Source organism: Rutilus rutilus, assembly GCF_951802725.1.
Source record: "Rutilus rutilus genome assembly, chromosome: 17".
Lineage (NCBI taxonomy): Eukaryota > Metazoa > Chordata > Actinopteri > Cypriniformes > Leuciscidae > Rutilus > Rutilus rutilus.
Genome location: NC_140230.1, coordinates 35,919,195 through 35,942,621, shown reverse-complemented (window position 1 = coordinate 35,942,621; position 23,427 = coordinate 35,919,195). Strand labels below are relative to the sequence as shown.

At 37.5% G+C, this 23,427-nt stretch overlaps 2 protein-coding genes across 2 annotated transcripts in view; both read left to right on the top strand.

Moving 5' to 3' along the window:
- Positions 1-465: 465 nt before the first annotated feature.
- LOC311276151 (cysteine-rich venom protein ophanin) lies at positions 466-5,850 on the top strand (the record flags this gene model as incomplete). The annotated part of the gene is made up of 7 exons (XM_084385689.1): positions 466-502; positions 594-694; positions 784-874; positions 3,704-3,846; positions 4,052-4,137; positions 5,238-5,320; positions 5,465-5,850. The coding sequence occupies 7 exons, from the start codon at positions 466-468 to the stop codon at positions 5,605-5,607; spliced, it is 684 nt and encodes a 227-aa protein (XP_084241815.1). The 3' UTR covers positions 5,608-5,850.
- A 2,401-nt stretch (positions 5,851-8,251) lies between these two features.
- The window catches only part of plcl2 (phospholipase C like 2), a 56,899-nt gene continuing 41,723 nt past the window's right edge, over positions 8,252-23,427 (top strand). The window contains exon 1 of the mRNA XM_084385484.1: positions 8,252-8,754. Coding sequence (XP_084241610.1) covers positions 8,548-8,754 — 207 coding nt within the window. The 5' untranslated portion in view covers positions 8,252-8,547. The remainder of the gene's footprint in view (positions 8,755-23,427) is intronic.

Sequence of the window (23,427 nt, the reverse complement as noted above, 5' to 3'; positions counted from 1 at the left end):
ATTTTAAAAGATAACTGCAACTTTTTATCTTATAATTGCGTGTTATAAAGTCAGAACTGCAAGAAATAAACTTGCAAATCAGATTTTTTTTCTCTCGCAATTTTTACTTTATATCTCGCAATTCTGACTTTATAACATGCAATTCTGACATCTTTTCTCAGAATTGTGATATATAAACTCGCAATTGTAAGTTAAAAAGTCAAATCTAAGGAAAAAAGTTTTTTTTCCCTCAGAATTGCAAAGTTTATATCTCACAATTCTGACTTAGTAACTCACAATTGCAAGAAAAAAAAAGTCTGAATTGTGAGATAAAAAGTCAATTACCTTTTTTATTTTTCATTCTGTGGCAGAAACAAGCTTCCATAAAAAACAGCTATGAATAAAACATCTGAGCATCATGGTCATTAATGAATTAACAGTTATTATGTTATGTGATTAAATGATCTAACAAAAAATATCCATCTAATGCATGTCTCTTTTCTGTGGTGGGCTTTCCAGCCAGGTAAGCATTTATCACTATAATGCCTACTATAACTCTCTTTAATACGCATCATCTGGAAACTCTTCTGATGTTTTGCTGTGTATCTTCACAGGCGTGTGTACAGACCTGACTTCTGTCCAGCAGGAGATCGTGGACTCACACAACGCCTTCAGGAGAGCTGTGGACCCGCCGGCCAGCAACATGCTCAAAATGGTCAATCACACGCTTGTAATTCACGTCCGCGTTTTAAGCGTGCACCTCAGTGTCTCATGCTGAATGAAGATCCTCTGTGTGGTTTTCAGAGTTGGAGTGACGCAGTGGCTCAGACGGCTCAAGACTGGATCGATCAGTGCAACATGACACACGGGCCGCCAAGCAGCCGCATGATTGACGGTACGCTATATCACAATTCATTCTTTTATAGGTTCAACATATTGTTTTATAAAGAATTGTAAATTGCAAGTCAAACGTGAACCCTGAAGTATTACATTCTCATTACATGATTTATTATTGTGTTTTATTAGTGACAAATATAGGGAGAGGAAAATATTCCAAAACTTTCTGAAAATGAGAATTAACTGCACAATTACTAGAAATGTTTACCTTGGATATTATACAATTTGCTTGCATACAAAATTTTTGTGGAAAAAAACACTTTTTTAAAAAGATGTTTCCAACTCTAACTTTGAACCAGTTCTCTAGAATGGCCCATATGGCCTATTTTAACAGGATTTGTCTCCAGGTATGACTGTGTACTCAAAATGAACTTTTGACTTTCATTTATATTTGGATTATATATATTTATATTAGGGGTGTAACGATTCGTTTTAACAACGATTCGATTCGTATCACGATTCGTGGTTGTCGATATGATTCAAGGCCGATATTGGTTCATTTAGAACGATACGATCCGAAACGATTCAGTGACTTGAAATCGATTCAGTGACTTTTTAGCCAAATATTCAACCAGTGTGACTGAAATAAATACCTGGACACTGGACAGTGCCGTTGTACTTTACTTGACCTTTACATATACTACAAACAGCGAGCGACTTATTTAGAACATCTCCGTCTTTGCAAAAGCCAAAGTGTTTCCACACACCGGACCGCAATGGTGGCTTGATAATTTCTCGCTCGTCGGCTTCTCCTCTGCCATCCGCCATGTTTTGTTGTCTTTGCGCTGCTGCTGGAGTGTCACGCGTGGCGATGACGTCACAGATAGGCAGACTGAATCGAGTAACGTTTAACGGCTTTATCATTAAAAGTGCTAAGAAAAAACATCCATATAAAGTCTGACGTGCTTAAATCCAATGCGTTATTTCCTAGTATCGATACAATCGATTGATTACCTTTTAAAACGATGTATGTCGTCTGGAAGACCAACTTGCCGAGCACAGATCGATATAGTTAGATCATAGGAATATAAATCGATACATCGATGTAGTTGATGAATCGTTACACCCCTAATTTATATACATATCTTTTGTCCTCACATTCTTATTTGTGGTACCCTCTCAGTGACATACCTGACTGAAAGGCTCATTATGCAGCTCATTATGCGGGTCATTATGCGGGTCATTATGCATCTCATTATGCGGGTCATTGTCTTCTCAGGTGTGAACCACATCATTATTCATGATCATTCACGCCCCCACGCATATTGCCTTTCTAAACAAAAAGTGTCTTACAAAATTTCAATCAATGTATTGTTTTATGTGAATGAGTAGACAGGGTGATTTTCACATCACTTTGTAGCAAAAACTCTAGGCGACAACATCCATTAGTCAAAAGTCTTGTGGCCTTATTTCTGAAACTTACATTTTTGTTTTTTCAATAACCATGCATAAACATTATTCTCTCAAAAATACAAACATGTACATACATGTTGCTCACATATTATGGTAGCCCTGTATGTGCTGAACAGAGTGTAATTACACCTTTGCCATTAATATGTTTATAAGCAACTGAAAAAAGCACAAATGTCAGGGCATGTCAAAAGGGTTAAAGGGATAGTTCACCCTAAAATCATGTCATCATTTACTCACCCTGGTGTTGTTCTCATGCCTTCTTTCTTTTTCGGTCCTGCTCGCGCTCGTCCATATAATGGCAGTAAATAGAGACCAGCATCAAACACATTTTGGGGGATTTCTAGGCGTTTTTTTACATGTCATGGTTTTATTAGTCTTTAGGGTGAACTATCCCTTTAAGTTCACTTTTAGAGGAAATGGTTCTATATAGAACACTTAAAGGGTTCCGTCAGGCGCTTCATATAAAGAGCCTTTAGGGTTCCTATCATGGGATCATTGTTTAATTAAATTTTTCATTTTTATTAAAGTGAATGAATTTAACAGCTCGTATGATGCACTTTATCACTAAACAATATTATGCAATCATATAAGACATTTATCCAGATAAAGAACCTTAAAGAGTCAAGAACCCTAGAGTTTTATATAGAACCCTAGTGAACCTTTTGTCTATGCTATTTAAGTACTGAAATTAAAAGTACAAACATTATTGCACTGATAATAAATCTTCAAACTATTTAAAGTGTCTTGTAATCAACTGTTGTTTAGGTGATTTCATCAAATCAAACATGGACATGTTTCACTAATGCTCCACAAACACAAAGTCAAATTACTTTTTATTGTTTTATCACTTCAAACTGTACAAACTTATTTTTGTGCACCATTTTACCTGAAAAGTATCTTTGTGCTGTCTTTCTTCTTTTAAATAAAAGCCACTTCCTTTCATTTTATTTTTATTTTTATCATTGCAGTGACATTTTTATTTATTTATTTGGCTTAACTGTCCAAATAAGTTTTGAGGCCACGGTATATGCAACCAAAGCAGTGTAGACCTGAGAAAACAGAAGATTTCTTTCATCCAACCCACATGTCTATAGACCTAATATTTATACAGGAGGATTGTGCAAGTGTGTGTGTGTGTGTGTGTGTGTGTGTCTGTGTTGACATGCTGACTAACACATGCAGATGAAGAGTGCAGGAAGAAATGACAGTGTGTTTCACAGTCACATGCAGTGCATTAACTACATCTCAATGGCTTCAGAACTGGACATTGAACAAACAAATACAGCACCGATATGTATTGCTGTACACATTAAAATGTGTTTTAAAATCATCACAATTTCTTCCCCGTCTCATCCAACCTACAGTCCACCAGACGCTAGACTCTTTCACTGAATGTTTTCTCTCTGATGGACAGGATATGAACTGGGTGAAAATCTCTTCAAGGCGCCTAGACTTTATTCATGGACTGAAGTGGTAAATGCCTGGCATAGCGAAGTCAACAATTATCAATATCCCATCGGATCTGTCAACGGTCTGCCGACTGGACATTACACACAGGTGATTATTCGGTAGAATGACAAATGCATTCATTTCCTGCATTCTTGTATTTTTGCAAGTTAAAGTTTTTTTACTTTTAAGATCTCAAGTACACTACACTTGCACATTCAATAATATGAAGTGCATTTGTATTTGTATTTGTGTGTAATATAATTATTTGTGTGCCACGTGTGATGTAAGCTGGAGTTAACGCTTGTTCTTGTAGGTGGTGTGGTACAGCTCGTATGAGGTCGGTTGTGCCATGACTCAGTGTGGAAGCGACTACTTCTACGGATGCCATTACTATCGCGCGTACGTTCCTGCTGTTTATTTCACTCTAGGATGTTTTAAAGAGGATCCATTATGCCTTCTTATGAAGCCTTGCTGTTGTTTATGGGGTCTAGAAAGGTTTTCAAGCTTAAATGTTGATTATTTTCCTCATATTCTCCATTGTTGCGGCTCCTCTCTTCCCAGTCTGTCAGTAACGCTCTGTTTACTTCCTATCTCTATGAAAAGCACACTGTGCTCTGATTGGTCGGCTGGAGCAGTGTGTTGTGATTGGTCGAGCGCTTCGAGCCTGTTTGGGAAATGTCCCCACCCTTACCATAACCTCGAGTTTCAATCAGAGACCGTAAAAACATATTACCGTAGTGTCCGTGACATCACCCGTAGTGTTTCTGAAGAGCATTTTTGTAGCCCAAAGTGGGCGGAGCCAGCGGTCGCCATCTTGGCCGCGTCACTCCCGGATAAACGCAAATGGGCAGAGGCGGATTAGCTGAGGTGACGTGACGCTAACAGACAAACGGCTAGTAGTGACATCAGCGGCAATCCACCTGTCACTCCTGTAATTATGCACAACTTTAGGGCTTAATATAATTTAAACGGATGAGTTATAAAAAAATTCACCCCCTTCACAGTCGTCATGAAGGGCTAAATTAGCTATATAGACCAAAACCACTTTTTGCACCAGGCTGTAAACACATGTTTTTCTGCTGTAAAGTTGGGCATTTTAACATGCGGGTCTATGGGATTGACTCTCTTCTGCAGCCGGTCTCTAGTGGCCAGTGGATGAACTGCAGTTTAAGTCACTTCAGTGTTGGATTCAAGAGAGAGACCCTACTAACACACTGCTAACTAACTCAATCAGGCCCCGCCCCCTATGAATTATTTAAATTAGGAATATTGTGACGTGTTTGTTCCCGGAAGAAACTCAAGACTACAATGGAGGCGTTTCAGGGAGTTCAGAAACACCGACACTGATATAGAGAAGAACTCAGAGCTTTTTCATGCTCAAACAGCAACATTACGCACTAAAGAAAGACGGACATGTACGAAAGCATAATAGGTCCTCTTTAATGTTTCATAGACTACAGTTCAAATTTCTCTGAACGCAATCCTCTCCTCTATTTCAGTGGGAATTTCAGAGGAGTCTCTCCGTACTCGCTGGGCTCTCCGTGTGAATCCTGCCCGGATGACTGCCAGGACCATCTGTGCAGTAAGTAGACCTACATTTGGGGTTTTGGTTGCAAAATGCGCCCGAATGATGACTTTCCAGGTCACAGATTGCATTGCAGAATGCTTTTACTTCGTCGGACTTATTGCTTCATTGACTTCCAATTCTGTCTTCTGCTTCTTCTAGCGAACCCTTGTCCGTACATCAACACGTACATCAACTGTGATGCCATGATAGAACAGGCCTCCTGTGAAAACCCCACCGTGAGCGAGGGCTGTCCAGCCAGTTGTCTATGTGAAGACAAAATCATCCCTATAGCGAAGAAATGACATCTTCTATGATAGCTATGATAGTACGATGATAGTTGTAGCATTTCTTTCCTATAATGTGAAACATATATATTCTAACTTCTTTCTATTTCTATTCTTTCTATGTGGAATACCTCAAATATCATAACAATTAAAAATCAAGGGTACTGTACTTTCATAACGTGCTGAAATAGGCCAGTCTGCATTGTTTTGCATTATTACCTCAAACTTTTTTTTTTTTTTCAGTAAAGCTTATACAATCACATATCAGTGAAGCCATTTGTGTTTTATAAGCCTTGTAAACCCAGATCCTGAATAACAGCACAACTTAAGACTGTGAAAACAGGATACGTGACTGCTGTCAGTCAAACTGTTCGCTCACTGTATGTACAGTGTACATTCGTGCATTTACTGAAATGTTTGTGTAATGTTTTCTGCAACGCTGGACCATTTTATATAATCGCATCACTTTATTAAAATCATTCAAATTATTTTAGATCGAGTTATTAGTGCTCACAGATCCATGTATGTGTGGATGCAGTCATTTCGCTCAATTCACTATTATTAACATAATTGACCTTTTATACCTTTTTAATTAATTTATTATGTTTTACAGACTGCACTGTTTATAATAAAGACTATATATATATATATATATATATATATATATATATATATATATATATATACTCACATAAAGTAAATTGACATATCAAACCCCGCATTGTTGCTATACTCCATATTATACACATTTTTATGACTATTGAGAGACTATATTTTTATAGTCTTTATTTTTATTTTAAAGTATAAAAAATATGTTTTACCATTTAATCTACCCCAAATATAGAGCTTAGTTTTTATTAATATTTTTGCTGTATAATTATTATAGGAGTATTAATAATAATAATACATGCACAATGCACATTTTAATATGCATGAATTGATTCCAACAAATATGCATTCAACATCTCTATATAATATAGTCCATATGGTCTTAAAATGTAAAATACTGATTTGCTTCATCATAAAAAAGGCATGCAGGGAAAGATTCCACCACATAATAATTATTAGCTACATGCATTATTACAGTGCAAAAGTACATCATGTTTCCTGGCATCAGAACATTTTTGTAATACTGCGAGTGTCCAGATGGTGACTCTGCTGCACGCTATATGAACAACCACACACATTTCATATTTCCTGTTGTTATTATGACACTCGTGTGTTCCTTTCACCCGATGACACTGGAGATTGCGCGCGACTGTTTATGAGGGCGTGCAACTTTACACGTGCATGAAAACACAAGGTGAGAAGTCGGGGTGGTTTAATAACAAACAGGATTTGGACTGCTGGCAAAATAAAAAGAGAGAACTCATCTGCTAATGTGTGTCTAGTCTAGTCCATCCATTTGCACATATAGTTTTCTGATATTACATTTCTGCAGGTTTGCAGGTGTTAGATCAGATGGCCTGTCATGAAACTTATCTCAGTATCAGATTCCTGGATATGATTTGGGAATAACATTACTTTTATAAGTGCATAAAAACATTTGTAACATTTCTCAAAAGTTCAAATTAGAATCATCTCCACACTTCAAACAACTTTGCTTCAAGACTTATTACGACCATAACTATCGTTTTTCAAAACGTGTTTCTATCATATTTGGGGTTTTATACAAAAATGCACTTTTGTTTACCAGTCTCTAGGCTTTTCTCTCCATCTCTACCAAATTTGGCATACATGTTTGTAGTCTGGAGTGTCACTGTCAATACTAATAATTAGCAAATCCACCTGAGGCCAATGAATATGGCAGATGTGGCCTACTGTTTCAGACAGCCTTAAATCAAAAATAAACATCCTTTATGAATTGTATGAATACTTTATATCCACTTGATGGCGACAGATTAATGGAAAATACTCTTCCACCGTAAATAGATAAAGCTATTAATTATAGTTTATAAAGTTTTAAATATGGGTATTTTCCTTACACAAATGCATGACTGATGACTTAACTTCAGAAGGCCTTTATTAACCCCCCCGGAGCTGTATGTATTACTTTTATAATGGATAGATGCACTTTTATGGACTTCAAAACAGAAACAGCAATTCACTGCCATTATAAAGCTTGGAAGAGCCAGACTATTTTTTTTTTAAATATAACTCAGATTGTATTTGTTTGAAAGAAGAATGTCATAAACATCTAGAATGGCTTCAGGGAGAGTAAATCGTGGGCTGATTTTCATTTTTGGGTGAACTATCACTTTAATTTGCATCTCTAGCATTTGTGTAGGAGGTGTGTGTGTGTGTGTGTGTGTGTGTGTGTGTGTTTGTGTGTGTGTGTGTGTGTGTGTGTGTGTGTGTGTTGGTACTGGTACTAAGCAACTAAAATTTTAAAACATTTTCATCTGATGTAAAATAGACTTATCCATATCAACAGACCAGATTATAATGTAATATATATATATAAAAAAAACTCTAAGGTAGGTTTGAGTAATTGTGTATTAAGTTTTGACTCAGACCTTACAGTCACTCACTGAGGTAAAGAGGAAAGGGATTTTTTTTTTTCGTGTGACAACTTGCCCCAGTCTCCCTGCATCATGTGTCCTGACATGTACTGTGTGCACTTCCATGTAAAGCTTTATCTGATGCTGGATTTATCGAGCGCGGTGTGTTTGGGAGTTGCGGTGTTGTGTTTTACCGATGTGAAGTGAGTTCAGCAGATGGCAGTATCTGTCAGACCTCAACAATGACACTCGCAACATTGTAACACTGAAACATTCGAACGCTGTTTCTTGCGCGCGGTTACAATGTATCGAAGCCGACAGATGAAACAGAAACACGGACGAGAACTCAACCTGCGATGGCTCCTGCTTTCTCTCTAACGTCTCTTGAGGAGCTTCACTCGCTCGATACTCGAACCGACAGCTAATACTGTACGGTTGTGTGTGTTACACGGGGCTCATGGCGGAGTTTGTCGCTGAGAACTGCGGGGTCTCATCACCGAGTGGAGGCGGGAAACCAACCCAGCCTTGCGATGAGGAGGACGGCAGAGCTGCGAGCGAGGTGTCGGTCTCCAACGGGGACTGTGGACCGTGTGCACCCGAGAACCAGGGGCTCGACACGGCCAACGGCAAAACTGGAATACCACGGAAGACCAGTATTATAAAGGTAAGCGATCAATGCATCTGCGTTTTACTCATTTGCACGCTCGTCTGGTGTCAAACCTCGCCCTGATACACACACAAACACACGCATCATCCACAGGTTTGGGGGTTTATGGATGCACAGAAATCACTGTGAACATATCATCGCTGTTTACACACACACACACACGATCATGTGTTCTTTTGAAGCGTTTCGTGATTGATTTCATGATGGACATCAGTCAGATGAAGTCACGTGCGCTCCTTTACATACATCCCTAGCATCTGCGTGTTTTAAATGACTAGTTAAGCGACCCAATAGTGGCTTAATCTTCGCAGGGATCCGTGGTTCATATGTTAACTATTCACTTCTGATTACTGTGTAATCTAGTTGTTGCTTACAATCCAGTTTTACTTGCAACAGCTCATTATTTCTCAGTTACTGGTAACATAACTACTGGTATCTACTTGTTTATGAGGTATTACTACTATCTATGCCATCATTTCTTATCTCACTTCTAGCTAAAATGCCTTTTTTACATGTCATCGTTACTACCAATGCAACAATCAGAATATGCCATTTCTGAACCACAGATCCTCACAGAATTCAGTGGCAAACATTAGCAATTGGTCACCAATATCTTAGGATGTACTAGTGACAACATAACTAGTAACTATGTGCTAGTAATGAATGTCGAAATTTTCTGCCAATGTTTAATGCCAGTGCCGTTCCAGACTTGTTGAGTTCTGATAATGATGGTAATATTGAACACAAGCCCATAATGTTCAAGGACAACACACTTCTTCTTTTTTTTTTTTTTTTTTACACACATTTAGTGTGTTGATTACGTGTAAAAATCCCCTTTAGGGCTTCAAGTATTTAATAATGTTTTTTTTATTTCAGATTGTTTTTGCATTGGCACTTCTTCCTCAAGGCAACTACTGCTTTAAATGCGTTAAAATAACTGCGGTGCATTTAAAGGCTGGGATGAATTCATTTCAGGGAATCTCCCAGTGAGTTTGTAGAACAAGTTATTGGGAAATTGTTGACCGTTTTACTGTAGAAAGCTGTGACAGGAAATATTGCTCTACTTCCCCATGCTGACTGTTGTGGCTCACAATGCCATTTTGTCAGATCCATCTAAAGATAAAGATTTGAACCCGTACCCAAACAGACGGACACATGACATTTACATGTAGGTCATAAAGTCAGAAGCGGTCAGTCACTGTTTAAAACAGCCTCTTAATTATCTCTGATTTAGTTTTGGTGGCTCAGTAACATTCGCATTCGTGCCATCTGAGGTCAAAGTTCGGCGCTGAAGGCAAGAATGTGACAAATGTCGCACAGCTTGTTTAGAGGAGAGTTCAGACGGGGAAGAGGAAATGCTTTCTCTCTGCTAAATTTGTTTCACTTTGCATTGCTTTTTAGTGTCTGTACCCAACTACAGTGTTTCCTGTGGAAAGATTTCTCATTTGTTTCTCAGCTCCACATGTGGTTCATGAGCTCTCAGGTGAACCACAGAGACGCGATCGTCTTTCTGTGAGCATCAGCAGACCAGCCACTACATTGTTTGTGCAACAGGAGGCCTATTTTGGGTGTAACAACAAGTTACTTAACAATGACAGTCCTAAAACAAATGATTGCATTTTTTTCTCTCTCTCATAATAGTTGATTTAAATCTCCATGTTTGCTGTGCTTGTTTGCAGAGATGCACACACTGTACAGTACAGTTGCAAAATGATAAATGACTATACCAATATAACTTAATAAATAACCTTAAATAACCTCATGCAACAAATCCTTTCAGCTTACATTTGGGCTGAAATCCTCAGGGAGCTTTTAAAGCTTCTCTTTTGTTGACAACAGTGAACACACTTTTTTATTTTGATGAATTGTGTAGAACTACATTTATTATTACAGCAAAACTTTGGAACTCTTCATATTCTACTATTTTGAACTTTAAAAAACGGTCTGATTTGATCTAATTTTTCATCTCGACTCGTTTTGAGGAAGACGAATAACATGCGGTTTAGTGAGTTGATTCAGTGAGTCGGAGAGTTGTTTGAGTTGATTCAGTGAGTCGGAGAGTTGTTTGAGTGATTCAGGCCATGATTCGGAGCCGTGTTTAATTTAGACTGATAATAACCACTGATTCAGTTATAAAGAACCGCAGAGGCACTTCTGTGCATGAAACCCTGCAGCAAACTCTCACAGCGTTGCAGTTTTGGCTCAAAAACCATCTGTGTTAGCCTGAAGATATTCAGCTGAGTGTAGATGCTTTTAACCCGTACAGTTTATATACAGCAGTGGTGTTTTAAAATGAAGCAAAGTCGTTACAGTGTGTGTATGTGTATATATATATATATATATATATATATATATATATATATATAATATGTATATATAAAGTTTGTAACTTTATGTCCCTTGTCACATTTTCCTCCACAAAGACCAAATACAATTCTATTTTGTATTTCTACACTATGTAATTAATATTATATTTATTAAACCTAAAATGTATTAGAAGTATAAATCTCCTCAAGTTAGTGTTTTTACATTTATTCCGAAATAATAACTAAAGGCCGTAACAATTTAAAGAATATATTTTATTTGTGAACTAACGCTCAGCTGTTCTTTTTATTAGTCACATTATTTTCATCAGTCAAGCTCAGTAAACACTGTCACAGACGCGGAGATGTGTCTTTCATTTCATCAAGCTGATCACTCACTCAAACCCCCACAGTCGTCGGGTTTTCAGGCCATTTCAAGTTTGATTTTGACGTGACGTAAAGCGCTGATGTCTAAGTGGATGAGCTGTTTAATTACTTTTTAATTAGTCTTTCCATCAACGGCATCATTGCCTCCTCTCACGTGACTTTCCCCCATTCATTCTCAATTACCCCCCACTAAACCTAAACCTAAGGCTAAAGTCCTCCTGTGGTGAAACTCAAGTTTTTAATGTTGTTTATGTGTCCATGTGGTGTTTTTAATATGCTTTAAGACAAGCCATGTGTAAATTCATAAGTCGACACCATTGCTGAGTATTTCCTCCTTAAAACTGCAGTGAACCAAAGACAGTCTCAAACACACGCTTTGAAATCGCTGGTGTTTCTGACGTCACAAACTACCTTGTAACCAATCAGATCAACGTGTGATCGTCAACCAGTGGATCTCTGAGCTGAGTGAGTGAGTGGAGGCGGGGCTCGTTTGCATATTCATAGAACCGCGCATACTAAATGAGGCGAGGGTGTCGAGTTATATTATTTTATGGGCATGAAGAAAGTTATTTTCAAGGAAAAACATTTAAATATATGATGAGTTTTAAGGGATACAATTAGGGGAGACTTTAAAACTCAATGGGCTCAGGGGAGGCAAGAGAGACGCACATATACAGTATATCTGTAAACAAATAGTATTGAATCCTTTGCTCGTTTGTCACGGTTGGCACTGAGATCTAAAGCGGATGCGATAAATAATTCTGTATTATACATTTTTAAGGCCAGACAAGTAGATTGTTGAGGGTCGATTTGTAAAGAACGCCTATACACGCCTGCTGTAAAGCCAAAACAATCTCTGTTACTGTAATTTCCTATTATCACCGTAAAGCTGCGTTTGAAACAATTCATATTGTTAAAGCGCTGTATAAATGAAGGTGACTTGACTTGATCTTCGCTCCAGCAGAGACTGTAGATGGTGAAGATATTGATATCTCTGTCTTCTCGAGTCCAGGAAATCTCTGACTGATCTTTAGCCTCAACAATAGCCTTTCACGATCAACAGAACAAAGTGTAGACTATATCTCTCTCCTGCAAGTTCCTGTGTGTGTGAACTGAGGAGTTTCTCCTCTTTCTCCACATTTCCTGCTTCCTATCTCATTTTAAAAGGCTTAAGAATTAAAACCGGACAATAAATATGAAATAAATGGAATGAAATTAAAAGAAGGTTAGAAGTTAAATGAACACATGGAAGAATATTCATCATTAAAAGCACACCGGTATGAGTAACAGGGAATCTTTACAACATTTGAATGCGTGTAAAATGTCACATTGATCCATGTATTAAAACAATTGTTAAAAAATGAATCACTGAATCAGATGGAATTTGAACTGATTCACAGAATTGAATTGACCTACTCTATAACACGCAAAATCATTGTGAAATATATCATGAGCATTTGATATGTCATAAGTCAGGCCAGTGAAATGTCATATTTATTAGTCTAAATGAAAATCCGGTAACACTTTACAATAAGGTTCATTAGTTAACATTAGTTAATGTATTAACTAACATGAACTAACAATGAGTGATACATTTGTTACAATATTTTTTTATCTTTATTTAATATTAGTTAATAATAATCCAGCTGTTCATTGTCTGTTCATGTTAGTTCACAGTGCATTAACTAATACAACCTTTGATTTTAATAACGTATTAGTTAATTAAACTAAGATTAATACATGCTGAAGAAGTATTGTTCATTCTTAGTTCATGTTAACTAATGAACCTTATTGTAAAGTGTTACCCTTATCAACAGACATGATTACACTTCCAAAGCAAAGCTACAGATTAATGTGTGTGTCATCATCATCATCGACACATGATGATTCATGTGACTCAGTCTAGAGTTGTGTTTAAACTCTCCAAGTCCTGTCATGTGTTGCTCTTTTCCCCGGTGTAATGATAGGGATGGTTAGAAAGGAAATGACAGGGAGAAAAGAGGGAGCCGGAAATGAATGACACAAGCCGGATTCAAACCACATACGCACCACTGACAATACTGTCTCTCTCTCCTTTGTAAATCATTTAAGTCAGAACGGTTTAGTTCTATCACATTTTGGTAGGGTCTTTATTAATCTTATACAGACACTACAACATTAGAGTATGTACAGTACACTACCGTTCAAGCGTCCGGGTTCTGTCCTCCATCGCGTAATATCAGCACCGATACCATCGTCTCTTTAGTTTCGCCACGTTTGAAAGCTGTGCTCCTATTGGTCGACGTCACAGATGTGATGACCAGAAAAAAAAAAGGTTGTCGCCCACTATGATGCACTATACCAGATAAAACGTATAGGCGTAAATCACACGTGAAATTTCAAGTTCAAAATTTTACATGAGAAATGTCATGCTTGTTTTTATATCATCATATTTACACTAAAGTTCAAACCCTTGTGGTCGGGAATCCTCGTGTTCATCAAGGCTGCATTTATTTGATCAGAAATGCAGTAAAACCTGTAATATTGTAAATTTGTGTTACTATTTAAAACAGCTGTTTTCTATGTGAATATATATAGAAAAGTGTAATTTATTCCTGTGATCAAAGCTGAATTTTCAGCATCATTACTCCAGTCTTCAGTGTCACATGATCCTTCAGAAATCATTCTAATATGAGGATTTGATGCTCAAGAAACATTTATGATTATTATCAGTGTTGAAATCAGCTGAGCTGCTGCTTTATGTTCATGTGGAAACTGTGATGCATTTCCTTTCCCAGGAATCTTTGATGAATAGAAAGTTCAGTTGAATTTGAAATAGAAAACTTCTGTGACATTATAAATGTCACCGCTCAAGAAAAGCTCTCGTTTTGTCGAGATATCTTTTATTAGGTTGAAATAAACTATGACCTCTGTGGACTTTTTGACACGTCCTTTTAGTCTTGCAGCAAACTTCTTCAGTAAATCTCAGTCCTGCTGTTTGACATTGTCCTGATCTCACAACTGATCTCTATCTCACTGGAAGTCGACTGGACCGTTGAAACGCTGCCTATTCATTAAAGCTCAGATATTTTAGTAATAATTCTGCATGTGTAATACATTGCAGCACATGCATTAACTGCGAAGCCACGTCTCCAACAAGATCCATCATGTCAATTTAATAGTAATTGCAGGTCACGCGAATGCCGGCGAGACTGTTATTATGGTAATTTTCTCTCTGTATAAATTGCAATTTTACTTTTTAAGATGCATTGTAGCTTTTAAGAAGAAATTAGGTAGAATTAGACACCCGAGCTTTTAAAAGCACGAGAGAGAAACACAATCATTCTCATCCAGATTCATTTGAAGAAAGAATTAAAAAGCAGGGCGTTTCTGGATGGAGTGTGTAGCCCGTGAGTAACTTCTGCTGAAGGATTGCTGATGTCCTAATCCGCCGCGTTTGGTATAAGCGTGTGTGTGTGTGTGTGTGTGTGTTTGCTTCATTGCTGTCAGAGGATGTGGTTTCATCAATAACGGACTTGCTCACTTCGCTCAGTGAAAGGAGGTCTCTCAGGGGCGTCAGCTACATTAACACCAAATTTAGAAACTCTTAACAGCATAGATTAAGTGCAAGGTTATGAGGAAATTAGTGCAAATCTCTTATTTGAGATTAAAACAATGACCTGAGAGTAATTTGAGGGCGACCCTGTCACTTTAACGAGTTGCTATTTTTGCACTTCCGCAAGTAAACATGTAAAACGCTCTAACTGAAACGCAGGTGTTGTTGTGAGGCGTGTGTTTGTTTTTACACATTATCTCTGTCTTTGTTGCATAGATCCATTATTCTCTTTTATTTGACTGAAACGGCACTTTTAACGGCTGTTTCTGCTGATTCAGACCAGTCTGTGCCCTTAAAATACTGTCAGTCTGTCAGCCTTTTCCTCCGTCGAGTTATGAAGAAGATCAGCAGCTGGAAACACATGACAATATTAATCTCACGGAAGCTTTTTTTTTGATAAGGAAAAAGTCCTACGGCACAGAGCACTAAAATATAACAAAATTGCACAAACATGCATAGCTTCAAATGGCTGGATATTAAAACTGGATATTGTATTAAAAGCAGTTGCATTTAATGTGAACGCAATAAGGTAATATAGGTACACTCAGAAAAAAAGGTACAAAAGCTGTCACTGGGACAGTAGGTACCCTTCAAAAGGGTTCTAATATGTACCATTTAGGTACTAATATGTACACGTTTGGTACCAATATGTACCTTTGAGGGACTTATATGCACTCTTTAGGTACAAAGGTGGACCTTTTGTAAAGCTACCGCCACAGTAACAGCTTTTGTACCTTTTTTCTGAGAGTGTAGCTATACTGTATGATGGTGTTGGTGATTGATAAAACAACAAAATTATATGCATATGTTGTTGCTGTTGGGCGGAAACCTAGTGTTTTTCAAAATAAACATTGCGTCGTCAAAGTTGTTATTGTGGCTTGATGCGTGGTCAGAAACTTGCATGCGTCAATATAACAGTAGCATTTTATGAAAATCAAGCTCAAATGTCAAATGTGACGTCAGAAACACCAGCGATTTCAAAGCGTGTTTTTGAGACTGTCTTTGGTTCACTGCAGTTTTAAAGGGGTCATATAATGGTACATGCACTTTTACAAGTTGATTGTACTGAAATGTGTGTTGGCAGTGCCTGTACACAACCATCATATAATGATAAAAATCCATCCAGTTTTCTTATTTTTTATCTCCTTATATGTTTTCCTTGTCTCAAATCGAGCCGTTCGACCGTGTGACGTCACACGGTCGAAGGCCCCTCCCACGATTGTTGATTGACAGCAGCGTTTCAACACAGACCCGCCCTCGCTCGTGTCAATCATAGTCCGCCATTGTTGATACGCTGGAGCAGAATGGCGTCTAAGCGATTGTGGTGTTCTGTTCTTGGGTGTAATAACGAACACAGCAGTCATGTTGATGTTTTTGGCTAAGGTTTACACTCAGGGTACATTACGGCATGTTTTCTATGTACGACGTTCTCAATATAATTCATAATCCCACGTTTATAATGAACAACGTGTTATGGTTATTGTGTTATTATTACAAACGGTGTACGCACAGAACAGAGGGGCGGGGTGAGCAAAGCTCATTATCATTTAAAGACACATGCACTGAAACGGCGTGCTGAAAACAGCTGTTTTTGACCAGGTAAAATGAGTGTTTTCTTACAATACTACTGAGAATTTTTAATTAAAGTGTATTGCAAACTTTTCATTTAGACCCTAAAGAATGTACAAAAATGGCATTATATGTAAGACTGAGAAAATACTCAGCAATGGTGTCGACTTATGAATTTACACGTGGTTCAAGCACATTAAAAACACCACATAGACATATAAACAACATTAAAAGCTGGATTTTCTTTAGATCAGTTTAATGCATCCTAATTATTTCGACCCTAAACATATTATTCATGCAGTCTGTGTTGCAGCACAAGTAACATCACCATCATCTATCCGTGTTTTGTTAATGAAAGCTGTGCCGTGTCCAGTAGGTGTGGTGTGCCGTTAAAAAGGTCAATGTGCACTTTGAGCTCAACACTTGTGTGTTAAATGAGTGAACTCAGTTCTAGGTCCGCCACGTCGTTCATGGTCTATTCATTGTTTGTGGCGTCATTCAGTCTCAGTCTTTATATAAGCCACTTGATATGGATTAGATAGAAACCAGGCCTAATAGGCATCGCCGAGACAGATAACGGTCAGCGTTCACCGACTGCTTCATTTATCACTATAGCAGAGATCTTTATATGTGCCGGTGTCACACATTCAGGGCCCTGAACTAATGCCTTCTGCTATATGTGAATAAATCAGTAGCTTGAACTGCTATTTATATATTTGACACATTTATGTAAATGCGCAGATAGTGCGGCCACTTTCCTCGGCAAGTGACTTTTAAATAAAACATGTATGTTCTGAAAATAAATGTCCTGATCTTTCTGAAGTAGTTTTTTCTTTTTTTATCAGAAAGTTCTTGTTAGACTTTTATTTTTTATTTTTTAAGATTCTACGCAAACACACGAGACTGCGGACACAACTCGGGGTGAATCTCACGAGAACAGTCGTATTTCACCTCAGAATCTAAAGAAATAATAAAATGCATTATTTTGAATGCATATTGAAACTGAGTTTTAGAAACATTGACATTTTAATAATAGTTTGGCATGTTCTTTCCATGGTTATTAAGCACATTTCCCTCTAAGCTCTTATTATTGTAATGAGTACGAAACGATTTAGATTTTTTTTTGAATTATTATTTTTTGTAATTCCCATTATTTTCAATGGTTACGTGTTGGGTTCTTTATTATGTTATAATAAAAGCAGCAACAACAAAAAGAAATTGTGCATCAGCGTACATTTATATTTATAAGTGTGTGTGTGTGTGTGTGTGTGTGTGTGTGTATATATACATGGGGGAAAGTGGATGTGTATGTACATACATATATGTGTGTGTGTGTGTATATACATGGGGAAAAGCGTGTGTGTGTATACATGGGGAAAAGTGTATGTACATACGTGTGTGTGTGTGTGTTTGTGTGTGTATACATGGGGAAAAGTGTGTGTGTGTGTGTGTGTGTGTGTGTGTGTGTGTGTGTGTACATGGGGAAAAGTGTGTGTATGTACATACGTGTGTGTGTGTGTATACATGGGGAAATGTGTGTGTGTGTGTGTGTATGTACATATGTGTGTGTGTGTGTGTGTGTGTGTATATATACATGGGGAAAAGTGTGTGTGTGTGTGTGTGTGTATATATATATATAGTGCTATGCATAAGTTTAGACACCCATACTAAAGTTGACTAAAAAGAGGAATAAAAAATCATCTTTTGGAAACTGAACTTAATGCCTTAATTTAAAAAATTAGGAAAAATCCAACCTTTAACACTAGAAGTGCCAAAATTCCATAACTACTAGAACTGCCGCAAGCGGTCATTTTGACCGCTAGATTCAAAACTCTATATCTTTAATGATAAATACCCAATTGAGAGATTAATGCATTTATTGTATTAGGATGTCTTTTAAAAACAAAACAACACCAAACTGTACATTTAAACAAGTTTAATTATACATCTATCAATAATAATGACGGAGTAGCCTGTTTTCATGTTTACACTCGATCGCGTCCGCGCCCGCCGACACACAAACACACACACGCACACACATACACACACACACACACATACACACACACACACACACACACACCATAATTCCATTGCAATCTTGACATCGCAGCCCGTTCATTACTGCTCGATATAGTCAGTAGCCTAGGCTACAATTCGTACCATTTTGCGCATGTGAAGGATGATTTTTTCCGTCGATTTTGGAACACGAGTGAAGTACAAAGCCTATAATAAAGAATAGTTTACCATCCAAATACATCGCATGTTGAAACATTTTAATTCTAATTAGAGAGTTACGTGAGCCCAACGGCGCTTACTTTCACTTTCGCTTGAAAGTAGCCTAACCGATTTCATTTTGGCTTGTTTATGGATTATTTATTTGTTATTGTTCTGTTCTGAATATCATTACATTTAAATGATTTGTTGTGGAATATGTTTTGTGTATTTTTTACCACTTTTTATTGTTGTGTATATTGGTATAGGCTATGTATAATAATACCGCAAAATTCAGTGCGGTCAATATGACGGTTTATGGCCGAAATAGGTAAATATGTTCATTTGTTTTTTTGCCTTATGTGTAATTTATATGAAAAGCATTTTAAATGAAAATACAGACACTTTTAGGAAAAGTCAGGTACCAGCAGGATTTTATTTATTTTTTCAACAAAGTTATTGCAGATATAAAATTCAAAACGGTCAAAATGACCGCCATGGCAGTTCTAGTGTTAAGGACACCAATTTTCTTTGTGAATGAATAATGTATCGTAAATAAATAAATGTTCTTCCTTAAAATACAGGGTGCATAAGTTTGGACACCCCTATGTTAAATTCCCATAGAGGCAGGCAGATTTTTATTTTTAAAGGCCAGTTACTTCATTATATTTTAATTCCAAAGGCCAAGGGAACTTTATCAGGATGCATAGTATCCTGGATCCATGAAGTAACTGGCCTTTAAAAATAAAAATCTGCCTGCCTCTATGGGAATTTAACATAGGGGTGTCCAAACTTATGCACCCTGTATTTTAAGGAAGAACATTTATTTATTTACGATACATTATTCATTCACAAAGAAAATTGGTGTCCTTAAAGGTTGGATTTTTCCTAATTTTTTAAATTAAGGCATTAAGTTCAATTTCCAAAAGATGATTTTTTATTCCTCTTTTTAGTCAACTTTAGCATGGGTGTCTAAACTTATGCATAGCACTGTATATATATATATATATATATATATATATAGACACACACACACACACACACTTTTCCCCATAATACAACATGTTTTTGACAGGTTTTGTGAGATTTACCCCTAAACGTTTCTTTACCGTGATTAAAGGGTTTTCTTATTCGGGTAGTGAAAGACATACATTTTAAAAGCCTGCATCAATTCAGAGGATAAAGAAGAGTCGTCCAGCATGGTGCATTCAGATTTGATTTTCATATTCATCGGGGAACACTTTAATTGGACGCTTTCTTCACAGGAAAGCTCTTGTGTGCAGAGAGAGACGGCCGTGTTTGAAGTGCAATAGCCGCTCTGTCAGTCCTTTACTCTGTAATGCTGGACTCAATTAGCAATCCATGCCACCATTATTGAGCTGAGATGAACACTTCACATGTTTTATGAGCGTCGGTGTGTGTGTAGGAGGTTAAAGTTGGATCATGATTCACTGGACGTGTCCCATAGTGACCGATTAAAGATTCCTTAAGCTTCTGTTATGCTTCTGTCTTCCATCTTGCTTGACCGTGCACAACTTTGGAAAGTTTTTGTCTTCAGATATAGTTCGTTTGAGATCCCTTTTGTGAAGTTGTTCAATCAAAACCTGTTTTAAACTCTGATTTTGTTTTGGAGTCTTCTTCAATAAATCTACATGCATCCAAAAAACACTTTAATTTTCTCATAATAAACATTGCAGAATCAGCTCTTTTCTCACAGTTTTAAACGGTTAGTTTAAAGATTCAGTCTCTCTAAGCCCCTCCTTTCCGAGAGCCTGCTCTGCTCTGATTGGTCAGATGCCCCAGTCTGTTGTTGATTGGTCGAGCGCCTACTAACCAAATGCCCATTATTTGAATTTCAGATAATGAATTTCCTCAGCGCTTGACACAGTAGCCGCGTCCATTACCCTTCAAATTGCGCAATTTGAAATTGAAAATTGAAAATACGCCCGATAGAAACACGTCAATTTAGCAAAAACTCCCATTTATCGCAACAAAGTTTTTCCGCTCGCATGAGGAGGTTTTTCAGGCACTTCGAAGAAGAAAAAATTTCGCAAAACTGCAATGGAAACAGTTTTTGCGCATTTACAGTCAGCTGACGTAGATGACGCGGTGTGTTTGGACAGAATACGAGACAGAGCTCTTTATTAAAGGATTAGTTTAATTAGCATCACACACATGACCAGCGTCGGCCAATAGTGAGCCTACGTGGTGACGTGCAACACAGAAGCGCTGTGCAAAAACACTACGTGAACCAACTCGAGGCCCACAGAGAAGGAAATGAATAGTGGAATAAAGTCGTTATTTTTGTTGTTTTTTGCGCACAAAAAGTATTCTCGTCGCTTGATATACTTAAGATTGAGCCACTGTAGTCACTTGGAATATATTAACAATCTCTTTAATAACTTTTCTGGGCCAGCAAGTTTCAGTCCCTTAGAAGCCTATGGAGGAGTGATCCAGCTCTCAGATTTAATCAAAAATATCTTAATTTGTGTTCCGAAGATGAACGAAGGTCTTACGGGGTTGGAACAACATGAGGGTGAGTAATTACTGACAGAATTTTCATTTTTGGGTGAACTAACCCTTTAAATTCATAAAAGACTAAAGAATTACAGGAATAATGGATTCTAAACCTCAAAGAAATGAGGGAGAAACACCCAGAAACTCCTCATATGAGCCGCTCACAGGTATAATAAGGGTCATTCCTTCCATTAATGACTGGATAACACACATACGTCTCCTTTGATTAATAATAATGGCCAGTGCGGCGGCTGGGATATAGAACATAAACCTATCAACGTCCGTTGCCATGGTTTTTGGAATGATTTTACTTATCGCGAGTTTTAGTCGCATAACATCGGTTAATGGAAACGCCGTCATTTCGCAATAGTTTTTTGTCGACATTTAGAAAAAATCGCTGTAATGGAAACGCGCCTACTGATACAAAAAGTAACAATGGCGTCCTATAGTTCCAATACTTAATAGTGGAAATACCAGTCTGCAAACTAAGGAAGATCTCAGCGGCGTCAAAATAAAAGTCCTGCACAACAACCAGAGCGGCCAGACGTAAGAGACTCTTTACGTCACTTTAAAGTTCAATATGGTGGTGCGAATGCAACCTGGAAAACATCCCTAGGAAACCATTCAGTTCCTATTACTAACCTGTGTGAAAGCCCCTAAAGTGGATTTGCTTTGTCAGCAGAAAACAGCGTCTTCTCGACATGAACAACACAAACCAAACTCTTCCAGTCTCAGATACAGTACAGCGTTTGAGGGCGGAGCAAAGAGAGCGGCGGCCAATGAAAGCCATAGGCTGGTATTATGCAAATTAGTCACAAACCTAGTAGGTTTGTGACTGGAATCACTGACTCGTTTCAGCAGTTCAGAATCGATTATTTCTTTTGGGAGGCAAAAACAATATTTATCTGCACTTTGATCTTTGAAACTTTGCAGACCTTCAACATTCACAAAACATCTGTATTACACACTGCATGAAAAGGAATATCCCCCCCACAAAAAAAGCATAATGGGGCACTTTAAAACACTGGCAGCTCACTAGATACATTTATTTTGATAGTTTATGCATAAACATGTTGTGCAAGCAGTCGGTTAAGAGCCGTTGGTTCTGAGAAAAGCTTGTGCAGTATTTGCTCGCTCATGCTGCTTTTGTAATGTCTGTATTCTGTAATCTAATGCATTTTTAATTGTGGCTTAGGTGTCCAAATACTTTTCGGGGTCACTGTATTTCATGCCCACATTGCTGGAGAGGCTTTTAAAGCGGATATTACCCGGATGTTGTCATGTTATTGTGATTAATGTGTTGAGTATATTACAATCCAGCAGATGTCAGCCCTTTTTTCTCAGTAAAGCACTACAATCTGGGCTGCAGTGTAATCACAAAAAGTGACATATTGAAGAGTAGCGGATAAATAGCGCCTCCCCGGTGGATATCTCACAGGGACACGCAGTTCAGAACGGTGCAGTTAGCCAGAAAAAAACAGCTTTCAATCCATTAGGGACTTATAATCAGGTGGAAGCGCAGAACGCTCCCTTATCAGACAAACACAGAGGAAATTTTGAGACAGAAATACACTGAAAATCCCTCCGTTGGATTGTTTTAATGACTCTGTCCCTCGTTCTCTTTAATCCCTCAATTAACGTGTGCGCTTTTATCTCTTGGAAACTTTCAGGTGTGTGTGTGAACACACAATAGAACAAAGAACAATAGACAACTGCTTGTGAATCTTGATTTGAAACAATTATTTCAATTATGATCGCACAGGACACATTTTGTTTTGTTTTCGTTAAAGTAACTGACCTGTTCTTTGATGCTTTTTTTAAAAATCCGTTGCATTAATATTTTCTTTTTATATGGTTAATAAGAGAATAATATATCAGAGTTTTACATTTTTTTAAGGCAAGACACTACCAAATAGAAATCACTGTACTGTCCCCAGTTTTCTGAAACATTATGTTTGTTTACATTTATGCAAATTCTAAATATCAAATGAATATGCAGCTATTTGCATATATTTGCAGAACAGAAATCTGAACATTGGTTAAATGCAGTTTCAAAATGAACATGATTTTGTTAGAGAGTTAGAG